The sequence below is a fragment of the Erinaceus europaeus genome, chromosome 19, assembly GCF_950295315.1.
Source record: "Erinaceus europaeus chromosome 19, mEriEur2.1, whole genome shotgun sequence".
Lineage (NCBI taxonomy): Eukaryota > Metazoa > Chordata > Mammalia > Eulipotyphla > Erinaceidae > Erinaceus > Erinaceus europaeus.
The window spans coordinates 53254314-53278214 of record NC_080180.1 but is presented as its reverse complement, the minus strand read 5'-3'; the positions used below and the strand labels follow the sequence as shown (position 1 = coordinate 53278214).

The 23901-nt window shown below is 36.4% G+C and overlaps 1 protein-coding gene across 2 annotated transcripts in view; it reads right to left on the bottom strand.

Annotated features, from left to right (window-relative positions):
* Positions 1–23901, bottom strand: part of IQCM (IQ motif containing M) — a 322044-nt gene that overhangs the window by 246085 nt on the left and 52058 nt on the right. For both annotated transcript variants that reach the window (XM_060178975.1, XM_060178973.1), the window contains exon 5: positions 894–987. In XM_060178975.1, coding sequence (XP_060034958.1) covers positions 894–987 — 94 coding nt within the window. The remainder of the gene's footprint in view (positions 1–893; positions 988–23901) is intronic.

The following is a 23901-nucleotide window of genomic DNA, read 5'->3' as shown; positions in this document are numbered from 1 at the left end:
AAAACCAATGCATATCTTCACTTAGCATGGATTTAAAGAAATACTCAGTATTAAAGCTATACAGATCTTCTACTCCACAAAATTATTATAAGTTGCAACTTTTGATCATGAATCTTCTATACAGTTATATATATATATATATATATATATATATATACACACATATATATGTATCTATATCTTCTGAAGTTTATATTGCCTATTAACTGTGTCAAATATTTCAAATTTCTAACAATTTTATTAATTAACATAAAAATCACTGGAAAACATAATAAAACATAGCAAGATCTATACCCTACATGTAAAAACATTTTGTAGAATATGATGAAGGGCCCTGATAGTTTCTATACATATTTAGGTCCAACAATTGTATGCACAATTATGTTATACTGAAGGTAAGGATATTATATAGTAAATACTTCAGATAACTGACACATCTCCTGACATATTTCCAGAATTAAAGCAATACTCAAAATTCCCACCTTCAAACTATGCTCTGTAGGACCAGTCTTACCTTCTGTTAGAAAAATACTAACTTTAATTAAATTTAAAAAGAAAAATCATAGTTTAACTCTGCTCCATAATTGCTATGGATGAGTCATTAAAATTCCAAAGTCATGAAATATTATCATAAAATATGGCATTTTTCTCAAGAAAGCCACAAATTGGATTTGAGCTTATGCACTGTAAAACCCAGATGGTTTGCTTAACTACTTAGACATCCTCCAGTTCAAAAGTTAATTGAACTGAAAACTAAAATTTTGATAATTGATATGCTTTGAGGGACTTAAACATAAGGATAAATTTTTCATGCCAGGGATGTTAATAGAATTTTTAAGCCATGACAATTGGTCAGGAAATATTACAAAGTTGAATAAATTGTTATATATTACCTGAATTTCTCATAGTGATGTATCCTTTCTTCTTCTTCTATATTTTTACTCACTGCCTCAATATCAGCCACTAGTTTACCCAGTCTCATTTGTCCTAGAATTTAAGGAACAAAAAAAAATCCTTAATTGCATACTGTAAGTTTTCCAGTTCCAAGTGCATCTTTTGAATTAAATTGCAAATCACAGTTTTTTAATAACTAGTACTAAAATATTTTTCAAAAAATACTAGCAAATGATACTCTAAATACACATTTGAGAGCATTTTTTTTTCTTTCACCCCATGCTCCTAGATGTTCTGCAATTACTAATATTTAGGACGGAAAGTATAGAGAAAATGAAGTGCATATATCAGAAGGGAGATAGCTCCTAGAGAAATGTCTGCAACAGCATATACCAATGAATATAAACAGTCTCATTTGTACATTTCAACATCACTATCAGCATTATCACCATAAGGCTTAGTTCATACAGAAGGATCTGTTATTTTTAAATAATTTAGCAGTCATCAGAGAATGTAAATAGGAACACTAAGTATGCCAAAAATCTTATCCATCTGATAAGAGTATAAGACTAAAATCCTGAAAAAGCAATGCTATGCTTCTAAAAAATACAGTTCTTAGAGTCAAAAGAGAAAATTTACATGATTTAAAATGCCAGTCACTTTCTATTTTATAAAGATAACTAGTAGTATGTATTTTGAAACATAACAATATATTAATTCATGTATCAATTAAGTACCTTCTAGCTACTGGTTCAGATAGATTTAACACAGTAAAGGTATCTTAAAGATCAACAGAACCTATGAGATGCAATCTTCAATTTTAAGAACAATTCAAAAATTAGTAGCTATCACAATTCTAACAAATAAGCAGAGCCAATTTCATTATGCAATTTAGTTTTAAATTTTATAACATAGAATATTTATTTACTATAGTATGACATACACTTTGGCTAGCATTCCCTATAAATAATTTCATGTAAATATCAGATCAGGTTTTTTTTGAGGGGCAGGGAGGAATAGAGAAAGGGGATTTTCTGTACAAGAAGTACTATGATTATCACTTTACACACAAGTAAAACAGCTCATCAAAGAGCTCATAATTTAAAAGGTACATAGTTGAGGCTCAAATCCATGTATATACCCCTCAGACTTCAAGCTCACTCTTTACCACTGCTCTATTGCCCTGCCCCAGTCAAGAAGGAAATTTTGCAATAATATTTTAAATATGCTAAGTGTACATATATTTATAGCTATATGTTTCTCACAACTACCACATAAATTGAGTACTATATGTTATCCCCATTTTAAAATGAAAATTAAAATAGTGATGAACTTTTCCAAGGTTCAACAGCTAGCAGTGTGTAGATCCAATATTCACACAGGTAGTTTGTTGAGCCTGTATTCTAATCCTTGTAATATTCAGTGTGCTTATTTGTTTATTTTTCAAGGAGCATTTACTTAATGGAAATAACTATTTTAACTCCTACAGAAGAGGGGCATAGAGTATTACAATCAATAAAATATAACTGTTATACTCAAAGTACAGATGTCTAAAAAACGAAAACCCCAGCAGAAAAGTAAAGAAGGAACATATACAGGTGAAAGGTCATGAACTATGGGATTCAGGTATCTAAAGTATGAATTTTTTAAGTATTTTTAAATTTACATTTATTTAGTTAGTTTGGATAAAGACAGAGAAATTAAGAGGAGAGAGAGAGAGAGAGAGAGAGAGAGAGAGAGAGAGACCTGCAGCACTATTTCACCACTTGTGAAGCTTCTTCTCTCCCCAGAAGTAGGGACTAGGAGCTTGTCCTTTTGCACTGTCATGTGTGCACTCAACAAGGCGCACCACCACCGCATAGCACTATAGTGTGAATTCTAGAGTGATGCTACAGGTTGTTGTAATTTGAGAGACAATGATGGGCACTGAATATAACAGTAAGATCTAGTAAAATGTTTGTATGTTTTATTTTTTTCGGGGCAGGAGGGTTGCTATATATGTATAAAATCCGATGGGAAAGAAACCAATATTGCACAATAGCCTGCAAATGTTACAGGTGAATGCTGAGAATTGAAAATACGAGCAGAAAATATGAATAGACATGGGTCCTAGGTCAGATAGATGGGGTTTGCAGTCAATGGTATCTATATACTTTTCCCAGATTTGGGAGCTACTCTCTGCCCTTATCCAACTTTCTGGTCCTAGTCTGAACACTGACACCATCATCCCAGACAATATTCCTAGCCCACCTGCATGTGAGCTGTCAGGCTCAGGCAAAAATTAATAAAGTCATGGGCCCGTTGGAATATATCAAAAGTAGACTTCCTAGCTTCTTCCAACACGAAGACCCCAAATTTCATCTTCTATGTTCTTGCCTTTAGGTTACTGATTATTAAACAAATTGCTCTGCTTTATATATTAATGCTTTTTAATCACTGAGTTGCAGGTGCTACTTATAATACCTACCTGACTTGCCTAGGCAGATGGTCTCACCAGTGTATCCTGGAACCCCACCTCCCCAGAGCCCTATCCCATAAGAGAAAGATAGGAAAACAGATTAGGGGTATGGATTGACCTGTCTATGCCCATATCCAGCAGATAAGCAATTACAGAACCCAGACCTCCCATCTTCTGCACCCCATAAAGAATTCTGGTTCATACTCCCAGAGGGATAAAGAAGCTTCTAATGGAGGGGAGGGGATGCAGAACTCTGGTGGTGGTAATTGTATGGAAGTGTACCCCTCTTATACCACAATCGTGTCAATCATTATTAAATTACTAATAAAATAAATAAATGAATAAAGAAAATTTAAAAAGAGAATACAAGCAGAGAGCAAATTCACTATACATTTTTGAAGGAAGTGATGAAGTTTACAAGTTAAAGCATTATTTAGAAAAGGATTACTTTATTGCAAATAAAGTTATAAATTTAAATGTTTACAATTATAGTCTTGCTTTTACACAAATATATATATATATATATATATATATATGTGTGTATATATATATATATATTCCTAAAGATACAAATATGTCTTGCTTTATTCATTTATTTTCAAGTCAAAACTGTTATTAAGAATCTCCCCAACAACGAAAGTCCTGGACCACATGGCTTCACAAACGAATTCTACAAAACCTTCAGGAAACAGTTAATACCCATACTCCTAAAGCTTTTCCATAAGATCAAAGAAACAAGAACACTCCCTTCCACCTTCTATGAAGCCAACATCACCCTAATACCAAAAGCAGATAGGGACACAACAAAAAAGGAAAACTACATACCAATATCTCTGATGAACACAGATACCAAAATATTAAACAAGATCTTGGCCAACCAGATACAGCAGCATATCAAAAAGATTGTTCATCACGACCAAGTAGGATTCATCCCAGGAATGCAAGGCTGGTTCAACATAAGCAAGTCTATCAATGTCATTCACCACATCAATCAAAGCAAAGACAAAAACCACATGACTATCTCAATAGATACAGAGAAAGCCTTTGACAAAATCCAACACCCATTCATGCTCAAAACTCTACAAAAAATGGGAATAGACGGGAAAATCCTCAAGATAGTGAAATCCATATATAGCAAACCTATAGTCAACATCATACTCAATGGACAGAAGCTGAAAGCATTCCCCCTCAGATCAGGGACTAGACAGGGCTATCACCATTACTCTTCAACATAGTATTGGAAGTTCTTGCCATAGCAATCAAGCAAGAGAAAGAAATCAAAGGAATACAGATTGGAAGGGAAGAAGTCAAACTCTCACTATTTGCAGATGATATGATAGTAGACATAGAAAAATCTAAAGAATCCAGTAGAAAACTACTGGAAGTTATTAGGCAATACAGAGATCGGGTTGTGGGAATTGTGCAGAACTGTACAATTCCTTTTTATTCTATAGTTTTGTTAATGTCTCATTTCTTAAATAAATTAAAAAAAAGAATTTTGTTCCATATTCCCTGAGGAATTAAGAACAGGGAAGCTTCCAATGGAGGGGGTGGACAGGGAACTCTGGTGGTGGGAACTGTATGAGGTTGTACCTGTTATTGTCTAACCTTGATAATCATTATTATAGCACTAATAGTATTTTTTTAAAAAGTAATGCCAAACAAGTAAAATAATTAAAATGGATCAAATAACTAAAAAATTTCCTTCCATTCATTATGACTCACAGGACCTCAATACATGAAGTACACTACCACTCCTCTGGTACATTAATTAATAGCTTCCTCATTTAGACTCCTTCCTCCAGCCATGATACTCTCCAGTCAATCCTCCAAATTTATCATCAATTTTATTACAAATTATAAGACTATAAAAACTATTTGATTGCTTCAGATTTAACTGTCCTTAAGCAAAGAATTTGAAATTATCTAAAATCATATTGTAAAAAGTAAACTATGAGAAGGTGCTCAAAATCACTGATCAGAGAAATGCAAATAAGACAACACTGAGATAGCACTTTATAACAGTGAGAAAGTCATACATCAGAAAAGACAGGAATAACAAGTGTTGGAGAGGATGTGGACAAAAAGGAACACTTTTTCACTGCTGATGGGAGTGAAAAATAATCCAACCACTCTGAAAAGCAATTTGGAGACATATTGTGACACTAGGAATGGACCTTTCCTAGAACCCAGTAATTCCCCTCCTGGGGATTTACCCAAAGGAAACAGAAACACTTATCAGAAGAGATCTCTATATACCTATATTCAAGCACAGTTTGTAACTGCAAGAACCTGGAAGCAACCCAGATGTTCAACATCAGATAAGTGGTTAAAAAAAAATCGTGGTATATGGGGGCCTGGTATATGGTATATAGCAGGTTAAGTGCACATGGTGCAAAGTGCAAAGACTGGCATAAGGATCCTGGTTCGAGCCCCCGGCTCCCCACCTGCAGGGGAGTCACTTCATGGGTGGTGAGGCAGGTCTGCAGGTGTCTATCTTTCTCTCCCTTTCTTTGTCTTCCCCCCTCTCTTGATTTCTCTCTGTTCTATCCAACAACAGCAATGGCAATAATAACAACAACAACAAGGGCAACAAAATGAGGAAAATGGCCACCAGGAGCAGTGGATTTGTAGTGTAGGCACTGAGCCGCAGCGATAATTCTAGAGGAAAAAATTTTGTCTATATATATAATGGAATACTACTCAGCTGTTAAAAATGATGAGGCTCTCTCCTTTGCATCCTCTTAGATGAAACTCAAGGATATGATGTTGCATGAGATAAGCGACCCCTGCAAGCGTCAACCCGGCTTTGACCTAGCACGTTATGATTGGGTCCTCCTCAATCGCTATCAAACAGGCCATGGCCAGGGCGCCGCTATGTTCCATCGCTGGGGAGCCAGAGACGACCCGAACTGCCCCTGTGGCTACAGACAGACTATGACCCACATAGTCAACGACTGCCACCTCTCCAGATTCAAAGGAGGTCTTGAAACTTTACATCAGGCTCAACCTGACGCTGTTGACTGGCTACGGAAGAAGGGCAAACGCTAGAAGAAGAAGAAGCGAAAAAAAGAGAAGGAAGAATATCAAATGATCTCAAATATTCACTTATTAGTGGGCTTAATAAAGTGGGGACAGGCAGGGAAAGCACAGAGTGAAACATGGACTAGACATGGTATATTGCACCAATGCAAAGAACTTTGGGGAGGGAGAGCACAAAGTGAATCATGGACTGAACATGGTATACTGCACCAAAGCAAAGAACTCTGGAAAGGGAGTAAGAGGATGAATAGGAAGATAACTCTGGGGGCCTACTATAATGAAATTGTATACATATGAAATTGTATACATATGAAATTGTATACTACTATAATGAAATTGTATACATATGACCATGATTGCACTATAAAACATTAACCCCCTCAAAAAAACTTTTAAATTTGACTGCTACTTTATAAAACACTGTATACTGTTTTTATAATGCCCCATATCTGTTTTAAAAATATATTGGTTTTTTTAATCTTTTTTAGCTTCTAGGGTTATCACTGGGCCTCGGTGCTTACACCACAAATACACTGCTCCTGGAGGCCATTTTTTCCCTTTTTTTCCCCCTTTTTGGTATTGTTATTGCTATTGTTGTTGTTGGATAACAGAGAGAGAAATTGAGAGAGATGGGGAAGACAGAGAGGGAGAGAGAAATGTAGACACCTGCAGACCTGCTTCACCGCCTGTGAAGCAACCCTCCTGCAGCTGAGGAGCCAGGGGCTTGAATCAGGATTCTTACACTTGTTCATGGGCTTTGCATTATATGTGCTTAATAGGCTGTACTACTGCCCGGCCCATGGAAAATATATTCTTATTGTTGAGAATTTTCAATTAATAAATCAAGCTTATTACTTTCATTTTACTTTATATCCACAGTAATAATTACACATGCATATACAACTTGTGTGTATATACTACTGCCTGGCCCCGGGAAAATATATTCTTATTGTTGAGAATTTTCAATTAATAAATCAAGCTTATTACTTTCATTTTACTTTATATCCACAGTAGTAATTACACATGCATATACAACTTGTGTGTATATGTATATTTGTTAGGTGACTAGGCCATTTGAAAGAATGTTGCAAATAGTGTAACATTTCACCAGTAAATATTTCATCCTATTACTCCTATTACATTGATAAGAGACACACACACAAAGCATAATAAAAATATAAAATAGGAGCTGGGTGGTGGTGCACCTGGTTAAGTACACATGTTATAGTGCACAAGGACCCAGGCTCGAGGCCCCAATCTCCACCTGCAGAGGGAATACTTTGCAAGTAGCAAAGCAATGTTGCAGGTGTCTCTCTGTCTCTCCGTCTCTATCACCCCCTTCCCTCTCGATTTCTGGCTGTGTCTACCCAGTAAATAATAAAACAATCCAATACACTATCCTAAGCAAATTCCCCTAGTAGTCCCTAAAAAATCCTTTCTATCTTTTTAATTTTTTTAACTCGGGGTCTAATCAAGGATCAAATATATCTCTAGGTTTCTTTCTTTTTTTTTTTTTCCTCCAGGGTTATTGCTGGGCTCAGTGCCCACACCATGACTCCACCGCTCCTGGAGGCCATTTTCCCCCTTTTTTGTTGCCCTTGTTGTTGTAGCCTCACTGTGGTTATCATTATTGCCATCATTGATGTTGTCTGTTGTTGGATAGGACAGAGAGAAATGGAGAGAGGAGGGGAAGACAGAGAGGGGGAGAGAAAGATAGACACCTGCAGACCTGCTTCACTGCCTGTGAAGCGACTCCCCTGCAGGTGGAGAGCCAGGGGCTCGAACCAGGATCCTTACGCCCATCCCTGCGCTCTGCCCCACATGCATTAACCCACTGCGCCAATGCCTGACCCCCTCTAGGTTTCTTTTAACATAGAACTGTCCTATGAGAGTATGAGAGCTGCATCCATCTGACTAGTAAGTACTTAAAATAATTGCTTGGAGTTAGATCGCTGTAAGTATAAAACACAACTGAATTTCTTGTAATGAAAAAATATAACACCTAATAATTTAATACTAGTAAAGATTTCATAAATTATACTAATTTTTAATATTACACATACATGGAGTTGATTCGACCAGTGCCTTTATTTTGTCATCACTGATTTCAGTGGTTACCAACACAGAATTTTGAAAACCATTTTTGGCACTAACGTTATTATAGAGCATTGTCACTACAAATTTTACGCAACTTTTCACAAACTTGATACATGTCCTTTTGTGTAAATAAAAAAGTAAAATATAGCAAAAATGCAGTTTGGTCTCCGATCTACAACTTGTAAAAATTTTAAGCCTCAAGAATATTGCTCAATTTTTTTAAATGAAGCTAGAACTGTCACCTGTCAGATGACATAGCAATAACATAGATGAGAATGACTCTAGTACTTACAAAAATGAACTAGTGTGATTTGCTGTAAGAATATGTCATGACTTTTCTGACAACCAAATAATTCATATGTATTTATATGAATATATCCACCGACATAATTGAAATGTTTGAGGGGTTGGGTGGTGGCGCACCTAGGTAAAGTGCACACATTACAGTATGCAAGGTCCTAGGTTCAAGCCCCCACTTCCCACCTGCAAGGGGAAGCTTCACAAATGGTAAAGCATGCCTGCCAGTGTCTCTCTTTCCTCTCAATTTCTGTCTCTATACAAAATAAATAAGCAAAGAATATTTTTAAAAATAAGTGTCTGATGAGCATTTTAGGTATTTAATGAGGAGGTACATTCCAGAGAATAAGTCCTTGTCTATATCGTCACAGAGTTTACAGACATATAAGGGGGTGGGCATAGGGTAATTAAATAAGGTGAGCCAAGTCAACTGTTCCTAGTACTTTCAGTGTTAGGATCTAACAGCACTCAGAAAATTGATTCTTGAATGTGAATGATTAGCAAAGTGGTGCAGAGCATTTCAGGCATTCCTACATTAACACATCTTTTTAGAGTACATTAATAATTCAGACTGTAAAAAATAGAACAAATTTAAAGAAACATTTTGAGGCAAAGTCCACATTCTGCTAAAGTCAGTGTCTGTGTTTCTCTGGTTGTCAGACATCACCATTATCATGAACAAGGTGCCAAGAAAATACAAATGTCATGGGACCGTGTGGTGGCGCACCAGGTTGAGCGCATATGTTACAGTGCTCAAGGACCCGGGTTAGAGCCCGTGGTCCCCACCTGCAGGGCAAAAGCTTTGCAAGTAGTTAATCAGTGCTACAGGTGTCTCTCTTCCTCTCTCCCTCTCTATCTCCCCTACCGTCTCAATTTCTGGCTGTGTCTATCCAATAAATAAAGATAATTTTTTTAAAAATGCAAATGTCACACGCAAGGTAGGAAATCAGGTCAGAGATTCCCCCAAACTTGAGCCATTACCCATAACACATAACATGTAATACCCTCAATGACAGACTAAACCAGGAAAATGAACCTAGATTTCCCTCAAGAATACTTATGTCAAAAAAAGATGAAAAAGGATGGGAAGACTGTGCTGATAAAAATATTTCTAGTGGCCAATTTTTTGATGTTATTAAAACAAGTGATATTAATTTTATCTAAATATTTAAAATAATTTAAATATATTCATAATTTAACCACATGCAAATTCAATATTGAAATATTAAAAATTAGTACAAATAATTTATGTAATATTTATTAGTATAACATTATTAGGTGTTATATTTTTGCATTACAAGAAATTCAAGCTTTATACTTACAGCAATCTAATGCCAAGTAACTATTTTAAGTACTTACTAGTCATAGCATGTGGCTCTCATATTAGATAGGTCCTGGAACATAATGGCAGAGGACCTAGTGGGGGTTGTATGTTATGCATGTATAAACGACTGTAGCTACTGTCGAGTGTAAAATAGCAATCCCCCAAACTTCACAGTGAAGCATATCTGCAAGGTGTTTTTCTTTCTCTCTCCCTCTGTCTCCTCATCCTTCCTCAATTTCTCTGTCTTATTAAAAGAAGTGGAAAAATGGCCATGGGTAGCGGTGGATTTGCGATGCTTCACTCAGCCAATGATAACCCTGGTGGCGATAAAAATCAAATTAAATGGGTGGGGGAGATAGCATAATGGTTATGCAAACAGACTCTCATGCTGAGGCTCCAAAATCCCAGGTTCAATCCCCCACACCACCATAAGCCAGAGCTGAGCAGTGCTCTTGTGTTTCTCTCTGTCTCTCTCTATCTGCATCTCTCTCAAAAATAAGATCAATAAAATATTTTTTAAAAAAATCAAATCAACAGCGGGCTAAGCGCAGGTGGCGCAAAGCACAAGGACCGGCATAAGGATCCCGGTTCGAACCCCCGCTCCCCACCTGCAGGGAAGTCGCTTCACAGGCGGTGAAGCAGGTCTGCAGGTGTCTATCTTTCTCTCCTCCTCTCTGTCTTCCCCTCCCTCTCTCCATTTCTCTCTGTCCTATCCAACAACAACAACAACAATAATAACTACAACAATAAAAACAACAACAAAGGCAACAAAAGGGAATAAATAAATAAAATAAATATAAAAAATCAAATCAAATAAACAAACAAATATATATAGACTTGAGAAATGCCTGATGAATATTAATATTTAGACCAGTAACAAAGACAATAGTTACCATTAGATTTAGTGAAAATTATCAATGGATGTTAACATTGTGAGAATGGTTTTGTGGTTGGATGCAGAAAGCAAATTAAAACAGAGTAAATAAAATGATAATCAAGAGATAGGAAGCATTGGTTTTTTTTTTTTTTTTTTTTTTGAGGGAAGAGTAGAAAAAATATCAACTGGAAGGTTATGAGTGTGTATGTGCAGAAGTTTATGTTGAGGGATAGGAGGAACAGGAGGGACCTGGAGGGTACTGCCCAGGAAATGGAAGTGGTGACAGGTGTGGCTTGGAAAGGTGAAGGGGCTCGGGTGTTACAAGCTAGAACTGTGGGAATGGCTTGGCTCTCAGCTGACTTAGCCCCTGGTCAACATGTGAGTAAGAGAGCTCAGAGGGGATTCGCTGTCTCTCTCTGTCTCTCTGTCTCTCTCTCCTCTCTCTCACGGTGACCTAGACCATAAAGAAATTTAAAATAAAAAAAGTGTAATATATCATTGATTGGTTTTTGTTCTTCATATAAATTTCTTTGGAAAAACAGTAAAAATACATCATGACTTTTCCAACACCCCAATATATATTCATATAAATGATAATATAATAGTTAACAAGTGTTATTAGTTACACAGAATTTTAATAGCATTCCTATGCCAATGAAATGGATTTTCTCCCATTTCCCACAGATGCAGTAGATACTATATGCTATTCCCTTTTCTCTCTCTCTCTCTTTCATAGGAGCCCTAGTTCAGGTAGTTAAAAGCAGTATTTCTAAAAATTGCTAAACTAAACAAAGTGAATTATTAGGAACATTTGTTTTTCAGAATTTAGTTTTAGCAATTCAGAAACTGTATACCACAAAAGGATGTGTAGATCACAAGTGCCTCCTGGCAGAGACTAGTCATGAACTTTCTGGAGGACACTATAAAGGAAATTTTATATCACTAAGATAGTTGGGCTAGAGACTTAATGACACTATGAAAGTGCTCCAGCAAATAAAACTCAAATCCCATTCTTACAAGAAAGTAAAATACAGACTTCATATTTGGTCTATTAATTGACCAATTTCTCTTTTTAACCAATACCTTATTGACAAATACCTCTTTTGAATACCCACTATCGGAACCATATTCAATCTCAAAACAATTACAGTAAAAGGTTTATGTTTAAAATTTATAGGCAGATTCATTAGTCAAGAATGACAGATTGCAATTTACTGACATTTCACATTCTAGTGTGTGGGCTGGGTGGATGTCATATGATTTTCTACTGTTGGAATTTCCAACACATGTGTGTTATAGAGAATGCCAATTTCTCATTAAATCATGAACAGTTTAGTAGTCTTTTGAGAATAGGCGTTGTATTTTTTTTATCATCCACTTACTCAGTCAGTCAACAAATATTTACAGAATGCCTATAATATGGCAGCCTGACAGGCACTATCGATGCCAAGAATAATTCAGGGGTTATGAAAACTATCATTTCAATTATATTATCTATCCCATTTACATGTGGGAATTTATAGCCTATATATAGTATCATGTAATTAATAAATTGCATTAACTACTTACTTCCTTCAGCAATGTGTGACAGGCTGTGGAAGTTACAAAAAAAATCATAAAATTTCATTACCACTCCACAGATGTATCCATACCATTTATCCCACAGTAAAATAAATCATTCATTCCTTATTAAACAAACACATCCATACCTAGTCCAATATATACTCAAATCGAATTCTTAAACTCATATACAAAGTCAACAAATGCTGAATGACTACTTAAAACTGAGCCAGAATCAAGGACAGAGTTAAGATAAAGGCAACTTGATAAAAAATTTTATATTATGTCATTGGAAAAGTACTGGAAATTAATTTGCTTTATCAGCACAAATGAACTCCACTAATACTTCAGTGTCTATAAAAATAATGCAAAATTAAAATATATATAACAATTTTCATAAATATAAAATCAGTGTAATAGTAATAAAAAGGAAGAAAAAGTTTATTCAACTCCAAAATACTTTAAGACAATTTAGTCAAGTGCAGTAGATTTAATGTCTACCAAATGTTTATGCTAACTGATATATGGTATTTCAGGAATCTAATATCACTTTCCAGGTGGGTTATTATTTAAAATACATAAGTAGTTAGTAGAGCAGATAGATTTAAGCAGGTACTAATTTGAACTTTACAATTTATCAGTAATATAGTCCTCAGTAAATTCCAAAGTGTCCAAGTTCAGCTTCCTCATTTGTAAAAGGTATATAATGGTAATCAATTGGCAAGGAAGATTGGGCAAGTGATACACGTAGCAACTTAATACAAACCTACTACATAGTAAGTGGTCAATGAAATTAGTGTTAGTAGTGGTTATAATGACACTTATAATGGCATGACACTGATAGCAGCTTCTATGTATGAAGCATACATATAATATGTGGAGCCTCAGATGTACCTGGGTTAAAGAACACTTGAACAACAACAACAAAAAAAGCCCAAAAAGTTAAAGATGCAGACCTAAAGGAAAACTTAGAGGTGTCTACCATGAAACCATTTATTTGTATTCCAGAAAAAGTAATAGGCATAGACTTTGCCTTCTCTTTGCCCAACGAATTTGATAACCTTAATTCAGAGCAACTGATGTAATTTTCTCTCAAGTACTTTTTTATTTTTATTTAAAAAATGGAAACACTGAAAAGACCATAGGATAAGAGGGGCACAATTCCACACAATTCTCACCACCAGAACTCCATATCCCATCCCCTCTCCTGAGAGCTTTCCTATTCTTTAACCCCGTGGGAGTATGAACCCAGGGTCATTATGGGGTGCAGAAGGTGAAAGGTCTGGCTTCTGTAATTGCTTCCCCACTGAACATGGATGTTGACATGTCGATCCATACTCCCAGCCTGTCTCTCTCTTTCCCTAGTGGGGCAGAGCTCTGGGGAAGCAGGGATCCAGGACACATTGGTGGAGTTGTCTGCCCTTGGAGGTCCGGTTGGCATCATGGTAGTATCTGGAACCTGGTGCTGAAAAAGAGCTAACATATAAAGCCAAACAAATTGTTGGCTAATCATGAACCTAATGGCTGGAATACTGAAGATGAAGATTTGGGGTCTCCATTTTGGAAATAGCTAGTAGGTCTATTTCAGGTATATTCCAAAGGACCCATGACTATACTAGTTTTTTTTTTTTTTCTGAGCCTTACATCTGATATGCAGGTAGACCCAGGTTATTATCTGGGGAGATGATGTCATGGCTGGAAAAAGGGCAAGAAAGGTGGATCAGGGAAGAGAGTAGCTCCCAAATATGGGAAAGTTGTATAAATATTGTTGCCTGTAAACCCCAAGGATTTGATCTGGGGCCCATATTCAGCATAGGAGACCATGTAACCTCTGTACTTTTTGATCTTTTCTACATCTTTTTCTGATTCTTCTTATCATGTATAATACCTACAGTTTCTTTCATTTGTTTCTGAAAGTATTCTCTTTTTTAAAAGATTTTTTAAACTTTATTTAGTTTGATAGGGCAGAGAAAAATTGAGAGGGAAGAGGGGACAGAGAGACAGAGAGACATCTGCAGCCCTGCTTCAACACTTGTGAAGCCTCCCCCCTGCAGATAGGGGCTGGGCTTGAACCTGGGGCCTTGTACATGGTAGCATGTGTACTTAACCAGGTGCACCACCTCCTGGTCCACACTATTCTTTTTTCTGCATTCCTTTATACAGTTCTATCAGTACCACTTCTTATTTACCACCTCCACATACCTGCCTATCTCTTCCTTTAGTATCCATATTTTATTTTCAATTTCTTATGAGAATTTAATTTTTCAATACTGTGTATTATATTTCATCACCTAACAGGAACTTTTTCCTAGTTTATTTTCTTCATATGTTGGAGACTGATACTCTTTTTTTTATAATATATAGCATCTTAGGGACAAGTGTTATGTATTCAACTTTTGTATTATTTACATTTAGATAAAACTTTTTTTCTGGGTGTGGGTGTTTTGCAGACATCTATTATGGTGAGAAGAAAAATTCAACCTATGTGCCAACAACTGCAAATGATTACCCTCCCAATAAAAAGAAATGCATTTTTGAGAATGCAAAAAACAAAATCCAACAGTGAAGCTCCAGTTGCAGCAAAAACAAAGTTAGGCTGCTATGTGTTAAGTTAAAAATTAAATGCATCTACCAACATACTTTAATGACAGCTCTTTGGTCACTACCAGACCACCCTATCGCCCACACAGACATGATGGACCTACACCTCTAACAAATCCATCTCTCCACTCATTGGTCATCTCCATTAGGAACAACATAATGGACTCCTTTATGGGCCCCAATAGGACCTTGCCCTCAATGTGGATCAACAATGGTAGTGAACAGCTAATGAAACTGAAACAGTTATCAAAAATCTTCCCAAAAATAAAAGTCCTAGACCAGATGGTTTTACAAATGAATTCTACTAAACCTTCAAAGAAGAACTAATACCTCTACTTGTAAAAGTGTTCCAGAAGATTGAAGACACTGGAGTACTCCCTGCCAGCTTCTATGAAGCCAACATCAGTCTGATACCAAAAGCAGACAGGGACACAACCAAAAAAGAAAACTACAGACCAATATCTCTGATGAACATAGATGCTAAAATATTGAACAAAATTCTAACCAACTGGATACAGCAGTATATTAAAAAGACTGTTCATCATAACCAAGTGGGGTTTATCCCAGGCATGCAAGGTTGGTTTAATATACATAAATCAATCAATGTTATCCACCACATCAACAAAAGCAAGACCAAAAACTACATGGTTATATCAATTGATGCAGAGAAAGCCTTTGACAAAATCCAACATCCCTTTTATGATCAAAACACTACAAAAAAATGGGAATAGATGGAAAATTCCTGAAGATAGTGTAGTCTATATACAGCAAACCTACAGCCAACATACTACTCAATGGTGAAAAACTGGAAGCATTTCCTCTCAGATCAGGTACTAGACAGGGCTGCCCACTATCACCATTACTATTCAACATATTGTTGGAAGTTCTTGCCATAGCAATCAGGCAGGAGCAAGGAATTAAAGGGATACAGATTGGAAGAGAAGTCAAACTCTCCCTATTTGCCGATGACATAATAGTATACACAGAAAAACCTAAGGAATCCAGCAAGAAGCTTTTGGAAATCATCAGAAAATACAGTAAGGTGTCAGTCTACAAAATTAACATTCAAAAGTCAGTGACATTCCTCTATGCAAACAATAAGTCAGAAGAAATTGAAATCCAGAAATCAATCCTTTTACTATAGCAACAAAAACAATAAAATATCTAGGAATAAACCTAACCAAAGAAGTGAAAGACTTGTATACTGAAAATTATGAGTCACTACTCAAGGAAATTGAAAAAGACACAAAGAAGTGGAAAGATATTCCATGTTCATGGGTTGGAAGAATTAACATCATCAAAATGAATATACTACCCAGAGCCATATACAAATTTAATGCTATCCCCATCAAGATCCCAAGCACATTTTTAGTAGAATAGAACAAATGCTACAAATGTTTATCTGGAACCAGGAAAGACCTAGAATTGCCAAAATAATCTTGAGAAAAAAGAACAGAACCGAAGGCATCACACTCCCAGATCTCAAATTGTATTATAGGGCCATTGTCATCATAACTGATTGGTACTGGAACATGAATAGACACACTGACCAATAGAATAGAATTGAGAGCCCAGAAGTGAGCCCCCACACCTACGGACATCTAATCTTTGACAAAGGGGCCTAGACTATTAAATGGGGAAAGCAGAGTTCCTTCAACAAGTGGTGTTGGAAATAATGGATTGAAACATACAGAAGAGTAAAACTGTATTACTGTATTTCACCAGGTACAAAAATTAATTCCAAGTGGCTCAAGGACTTGGATGTTAGAACAGAAACTATCAGATACTTAGAGGAAAATATTGGCAGAACTCTTTTCCGCATATATTTTAAAGACATCTTCAATGAAACAAATCCAATTACAAAGAAGACTAAGGCAAGTATAAACCTATGGGACTACATCAAATTAAAAAGCTTCTTCACAGAAAAAGAAACCACTACCCAAACAAAGAGACCCCTCACAGAATGGGAGAAGATCTTTACATGTCATACATCAAATAAGAGTATATAAAGAGACAACATATATAAAGAGCTTGCCAAACTCAACAAGACAACAAATAACGCCATCCAAAAATGGGGGGGAGGATATAGACAGAATATTCACCACAGAAGAGATCCAAAAGGCTGAGAAACACATGAAAAAATGCTCCAAGTCTCTGATTGTCAGAGAAATGCAAATAAAGACAACAACGAGATACTACTTCACTCCTGTGAGAATGTCATACATCAGAAAAGGTAACAGCAGCAAATGCTGGAGAGGGTGTGGGGTCAAAGGAACCCTTCTACAGTGCTGGTGGGAATGTCAATTGGTCCATCCTCTGTGGAGAACAGTCTGGAGAACTCTCAGAAGGCTAGAAATGGACCTACCCTATGATCCTGCAAATCCTCTCCTGGGGATATAGCCTAAGGAACCCAACACACCCATTCAAAAAGATCTGTGTACACATATGTTCTTAGCAGCACAATTTGTAATCGCCGAAACCTGGAAACAACCTAGGTGTCCAACAACAGATGAGTGGCTGAGCAAGTGTGGTATATATACACAATGGAATACTACTCAGCTGTAAAAAATGGTGACTTCACTGTTTTCAGCCGATCTTGGATGGACCTTGAAAAGTTCATGTTAAGTGAAATAAATCAGAAACAGAAGGATGAATATGGGATGATCTCACTCTCAGGCAGAAGTTGAAAAACAAGATCAGAAAAAAAAAAAAAAAAAGTAGAACCTGAAGTGGAATTGGCATATCACACCAAAGTAAAAGACTCTGGTACAGGTCCCAAAAGAATGACAGAGGACCTAGTGGGGGTTGTATTGTTATATGGGAAACAGGGGAATGTTATGCATGTACAAATTATTGTACTTACTGTTGAGTGCAAAACATTAATTCCCCAATAATAAAAAAAATAATTTAGAGTAAGTTAGGAAGAAAAAGTAGACTGTATAATCTGTCTTGTTTAGCTCTTCTTGTATTCATTGTCCACTTTATGACTGTTTGGTCCAATCTTTGTAACCTACTCAGTATTAACCTGAGTTTCTGTAGGAAAATTTGTATATGGAGTAAGCTATTTGAACTTTTTTTAATTTTAAAGACGAAGAGACATAGACGCAGAGAGTGAAAGAGTAAAAGCGACCACAACAGGAAACTTCTTCCAATGTTGTGTGGGAGCTAGGCTTGAATTTGGGTCGTGCACATGACAAGGAAGCAACACTTTGCAAGTTTGCTATTTTGCTGGTCTAACCCTTTGGACTTGTAGTACTAGCAACATGTCCACGTTATTAGCCACTGATATATCTCTTATTAGGTGACAGGTGAAAATGTTACTCTGCATAATCTTTTAGATAGCCAGTTCACAAACAGAAATTCCTCCTTTTAAAGAGGGAAAATTCTTTTAATGTGTCAGAGGTAGATAATTTCAGACATTAAAAACTTTCCTAAATATGTTACTAGTTGAATTTCCATTTCCTTTTGCTTCTCTTTATGCTTTCTTATCATGCTTATCAATGGCTCTCAGTTTCTGTTTGTAATGAAAAGAACCAGACATTTAAGCTTGAAGAAGCATCTTGCATAGTTGGGAAATATGTAAAGGTAGAGGATAAAACTTTAATTAGTGTTTGATGTATGTCATGTACTTACTCTAATAGTAGAATAGAATTATCTAGAAGATTTTGCAATCCTTTCCTGTGTGAAACATTGCTTTTTTGGGATAAAGGTCTTAATATGCTTATTTTTAGTTCTTTGCTTATTTTTGTTGCAACTGGAGACGTTATGTTAATGAAATCACGAACTGTATTTGGGTGTCAAATACTAAAGTATTGTTGACACATGCAAATAATCATAAGTAAAAATTTATCAGGAATAAGAAGTTGTCAGGTATGCTAGTGATTTACAGTTGATGATAAAATTCCTGTCATTATAGGCAGATGTAAGTCAGCATATTGTATAGTATGTAGTCACTCTCAATTCACTTACATTTATGGAGGGTATAAATTTTTCTTAGTTTAAAATATTAACTTTAGTATATTAAGCTGAAAGCCCTGTTTAGATACAAAGGTAGAAATTCAATAAAAAATTATGCTGAATTAGATCAGGTGACTGCATTAAAGCTTTTGGTTTTTCTCTGTGTGAGCATATGGGCTAGTTGCGAGGCTAGAAAAGATGTATGATGTTTTCAATTTCCTTCTAATTATACAATCTTATCTACATCAATAGAAGTTTATATTTAATGTTATAAGAATTATATATGGTGAGCAAAATAATTGTATGCACTCATGCATCCGTAAAACATAAATTAGATTTTGATAAGAAGTAAATTGATTCTTGGTAAAGTTCTGAATGTTAATGGGACAAAAATTCCCATCTGACTTTATCCATTTTGTATTCTTCCAGTATCCTTTCCAGTGATATAGGCTGCCTTTTTTTTTTTTGGCACCCACATATAACAAATAACTGTGAAATATTTCAAACCTCAAAGTGACACTGAAACTGTGAAGTATGAAATGGAAGTGCCAGAGCGTGTGAGACACATTGCATAGTGCCACTCAGTAGTTCAGTATGTACATAGAGGAATGCAACACCACTCAACTGCAAGATGCAACATGATTAATGCTACTAATTATTAAACAGAAACAATACTCATTTTCAACACTCCCCAATGCCTTCAAGTTACCACCTTCTATGTTTAGCCCTGGTAATTGCAACCTTCTCACCTCTGTGAGGGATACAATTATAAACTAGTATCCTCTCTCTCTGCTATTCAAGGTCACTAAAAGACTGTGATAGAAGGCTGTGTGTGGTATTGGACTTCTCCATAAATGTTTGCTTCACACTACCCCATCCAAGGGCATCCCACCCCTCCACACTCAACCCCACCCCCCCCCACACCATTCTACCATATAAGTTTAACTAACTTCTGTCATTGCTTTTTTTTTTTTTTTTTATGTCACTAACCTTATTTTACTGCTCCCTTTCAAGGCTTCTAAAGACAGTATTTCAACTAAGGTCAAATGAGCTCTTTGAAGTCTCAAAATCTGACTTAGAGTCTATGTTATAGTGTCCTTGTATGCATGTTTATATATATGTCTGGTACTATTTGTATGTCTCAGTTCTAGGAGGCATATTCTGAGGCATCTGGGGTTCCTATATTACTAATATCAGACAAAATGGGAAAGAAGTACACACACACACACACACACAATACTAAGTGAAATAATTGTTGAAGTATTCATTGTTTTGTCTTAGAGAAAAGCTATAAATAAATAAATAATAAAGATATTAATGGCAATAGCAATAATCCCTTATTTCATAAGTGCTTTAGATGCATTTAATTTTATTTGATTTATTTATAAAATGGAAATATTAATAAGACCATAGGATAAGAGGGGTACAATTAGACAAAATTCCCACTGCCTGAACTCCATAATCCATCCCCTCCCCTGAAAGCTTTCCTATTCTTTATCCCTCTGGGAGCATGAGCCCAGGATTATTATGGGATGCAGAAGGTGAGAGGTCTGGCTCCTTTAATCGTTCTGTGCTAACATGGGTGTTGACAGGTCAATCCATGCTTCCAGCCTCTCTCTCTCTCTCTTTGGCTAGTGGGGTAGGGCTCAGAAGGCCAGGCTCTGGGACACATTGGTGAGGTCATCTGCCCAGGGAAGTCAGGTTGATGTTATGGTAGCATCAGCAACTTGGTTTCTGAAAAAGCATTAAGATATAAAACAGAACAAATTGCTAAATAACCAGGAACCTAAAGGCAAAAACGTTACAGGCGAGATTTGGGATCTACATTTTGGAAAAAGCTAATAGGTTTATTTTAGGTATATTCCAAGGGGCCCATGACTTCACTAGTTTTTGACTGAGCATGATAGCTAACATGCAGGTGGACCAAAGGTATTGTCTGGGGAAATGGTGTCAGAATTGGAAAAAAGGACTAGAAAGCTGGATCAGAGTAGAGAGTAGCTCCCAAATATGGGGAAAGTATACAAATATTGTTAAACCCCATTGATTTGATTTGGGGCCCGTATTCATCGAAGGAGCCTGTGTAACCTCTGTATCCCTGTAGGTCTGAGCTCATAGTCTGTAGTCATAGCGAGGAACAGTCTAGGCTGCACTCATTTATTGCTGGACCCATCTTCCTTGAGTGGTAGAGTGTGTTGCCCAACCTCCCATCGGTGAATGGGACTGTCACTACCATTGTTGTTTTTTTTATTTCTTTACTGGGGAATTAATGTTTTACATTCAACAGTAAGTACAATAGTTTGTACATGCATAACATTCCCCAGTTTCCCATATAACAATACAACCCCCACTAGGTCCTCTGTCATCCTTTTTGGATCTGTACCAGAGTCTTTTACTTTGGTGTGATATGCCAATTCCACTTCAGGTTCCACTTTTTTTTTTTTTTCTGATCTTGTTTTTCAACTTCTGCCTGAGAGTGAGATCATCCCATATTCATCCTTCTGTTTCTGATTTATTTCACTTAACATGAACTTTTCAAGGTCCATCCAAGATCGGCTGAAAACAGTGAAGTCACCATTTTTTACAGCTGAGTAGTATTCCATTGTGTATATATACCACACTTGCTCAGCCACTCATCTGTTGTTGGACACCTAGGTTGTTTCCAGGTTTCGGCGATTACAAATTGTGCTGCTAAGAACATATGTGTACACAGATCTTTTTGAATGGGTGTGTTGGGTTCCTTAGGCTATATCCCCAGGAGAGGATTTGCAGGATCATAGGGTAGGTCCATTTCTAGCCTTCTGAGAGTTCTCCAGACTGTTCTCCACAGAGGATGGACCAATTGACATTCCCACCAGCACTGTAGAAGGGTTCCTTTGACCCCACACCCTCTCCAGCATTTGCTGCTGTTACCTTTTCTGATGTATGACATTCTCACAGGAGTGAAGTAGTATCTCGTTGTTGTCTTTATTTGCATTTCTCTGACAATCAGAGACTTGGAGCATTTTTTTATGTGTTTCTCAGCCTTTTGGATCTCTTCTGTGGTGAATATTCTGTCCATGTCCTCCCCCCATTTTTGGATGGCGTTATTTGTTGTCTTGTTGAGTTTGGCAAGCTCTTTATATATGTTGTCTCTTTATAAACTCTTGTCTGATGTATGACATGTAAAGATCTTCTCCCATTCTGTGAGGGGTCTCTTTGTTTGGGTAGTGGTTTCTTTTTCTGTGAAGAAGCTTTTCAATTTGATGTAGTCCCATAGGTTTATACTTGCCTTAGTCTTCTTTCTGTTTCTGTCCATATAAATGAATAAGCAAATAAAATTTAAAATTTATAAAAGCATGCCTTTCTTGAGTATAAGAACAAGAGGTACATTTTCAAATGCCTAGTCTTTAAGGAGAAATATATTAGGAGTCTCTAATTTTTTTTTTTAAAGTAAACCTCTCCACCCTGGCTGGAGTTAGCATGTTTGAGATCTGAGCTCCCATGTGTATTACAACCAGCCAAGAGGAGAAGGAAAGTTCTTTATTTTTTATTTATTTATGAGAAAGATAGGAGAAGAAAGAGAGAACCAGACATCACTCTGGCACATGTGCTGCTGGGGATCGAACTCGGGACCTCATGCTTGAGAGTCCAAAGCACCACCTCCCAGACCACGAGTCTCTAATTTTCTAATAATTTATTTGCAGACTATTAATTCAAAAAATTTTGAGGCAGTGTCCATATATATATATATATATATATCCATTTATCAATAAATTCTATTTACATACTACTCTGTCAACATATTATGTACATAAGTATGACTAAATATTATTAAAAATAAAACAGAAAAATAGATGCTTCTTTCTAAAAAATTAGGTAGCTTCTTGCTCAAGTCACTAAGCACTCCTTATTATGATATCAATGGATTCCAGAAGGGGAAAGACTAAGTCAGTTTTCACTTCTTCCCAGAAATAAAAGTTTTATTGGGCCCAGTGATGCTCACTTGTTTACCTACTGTCTACGATTGTTTCCATGGTATGAAATCAGAGATTGGTAATTGTGGCTGAGACAATCAATACAGCCCAAAAAACCAAAAATATTTATGATCTGTTTCTATATAAAAGCTTATCAATACTCAAGTTAAAACTAATATAAGTCAAAAGTCATTTGGGGGGCCACAGCTTTAAAAAGGATATATAAAGATTTATTTATATAATTATTTTAATAAGAGAGAGCAACATATAGAACAGAGAGTAACTGACCTCTGGCATGTGCAATACTGGAAGTTAAACCTAGGTTATAATGCATTTAAGTCCTGTGCACTAATGCTACGTTACTTTTATGGCTTCCAAATTGATATTTTATAAAACATTTTTAATGTTTATTTATTTTCCCTTTTGTTGCCCTTACTGTCTTTTCTTTTATTGTTGTTATTGTTGTTGTTGTTATTGATGTCATCGCTGTTAAATAGGACAGAAAGAAATGGACAGAGGAGGGGAAGACAGAGAGGGGGAGAGAGAGAGAGACACCTGCAGACCTGCTTCACTGCCTGTGAAGTGACTCCCCCGCAGGTGGGGAGCCGGGGGCTTGAACCGAATCCTTATGCAGGTGGTTGTGCTTCGCGCCACGTGCACTTAACCCACTGAGCTACCTCCGACTCCCTATAAAACATTTTTATCAGGAGATAGATTCCTCTCCATCCAATACAACTTTAGATAATAGATCTTTATGTCTACTTTAGAACTTGTCATAAACATAAATAGGAGATGGGATATTTTAGACATCAAAGGTCATTGCTTACAATATATGTGAGGA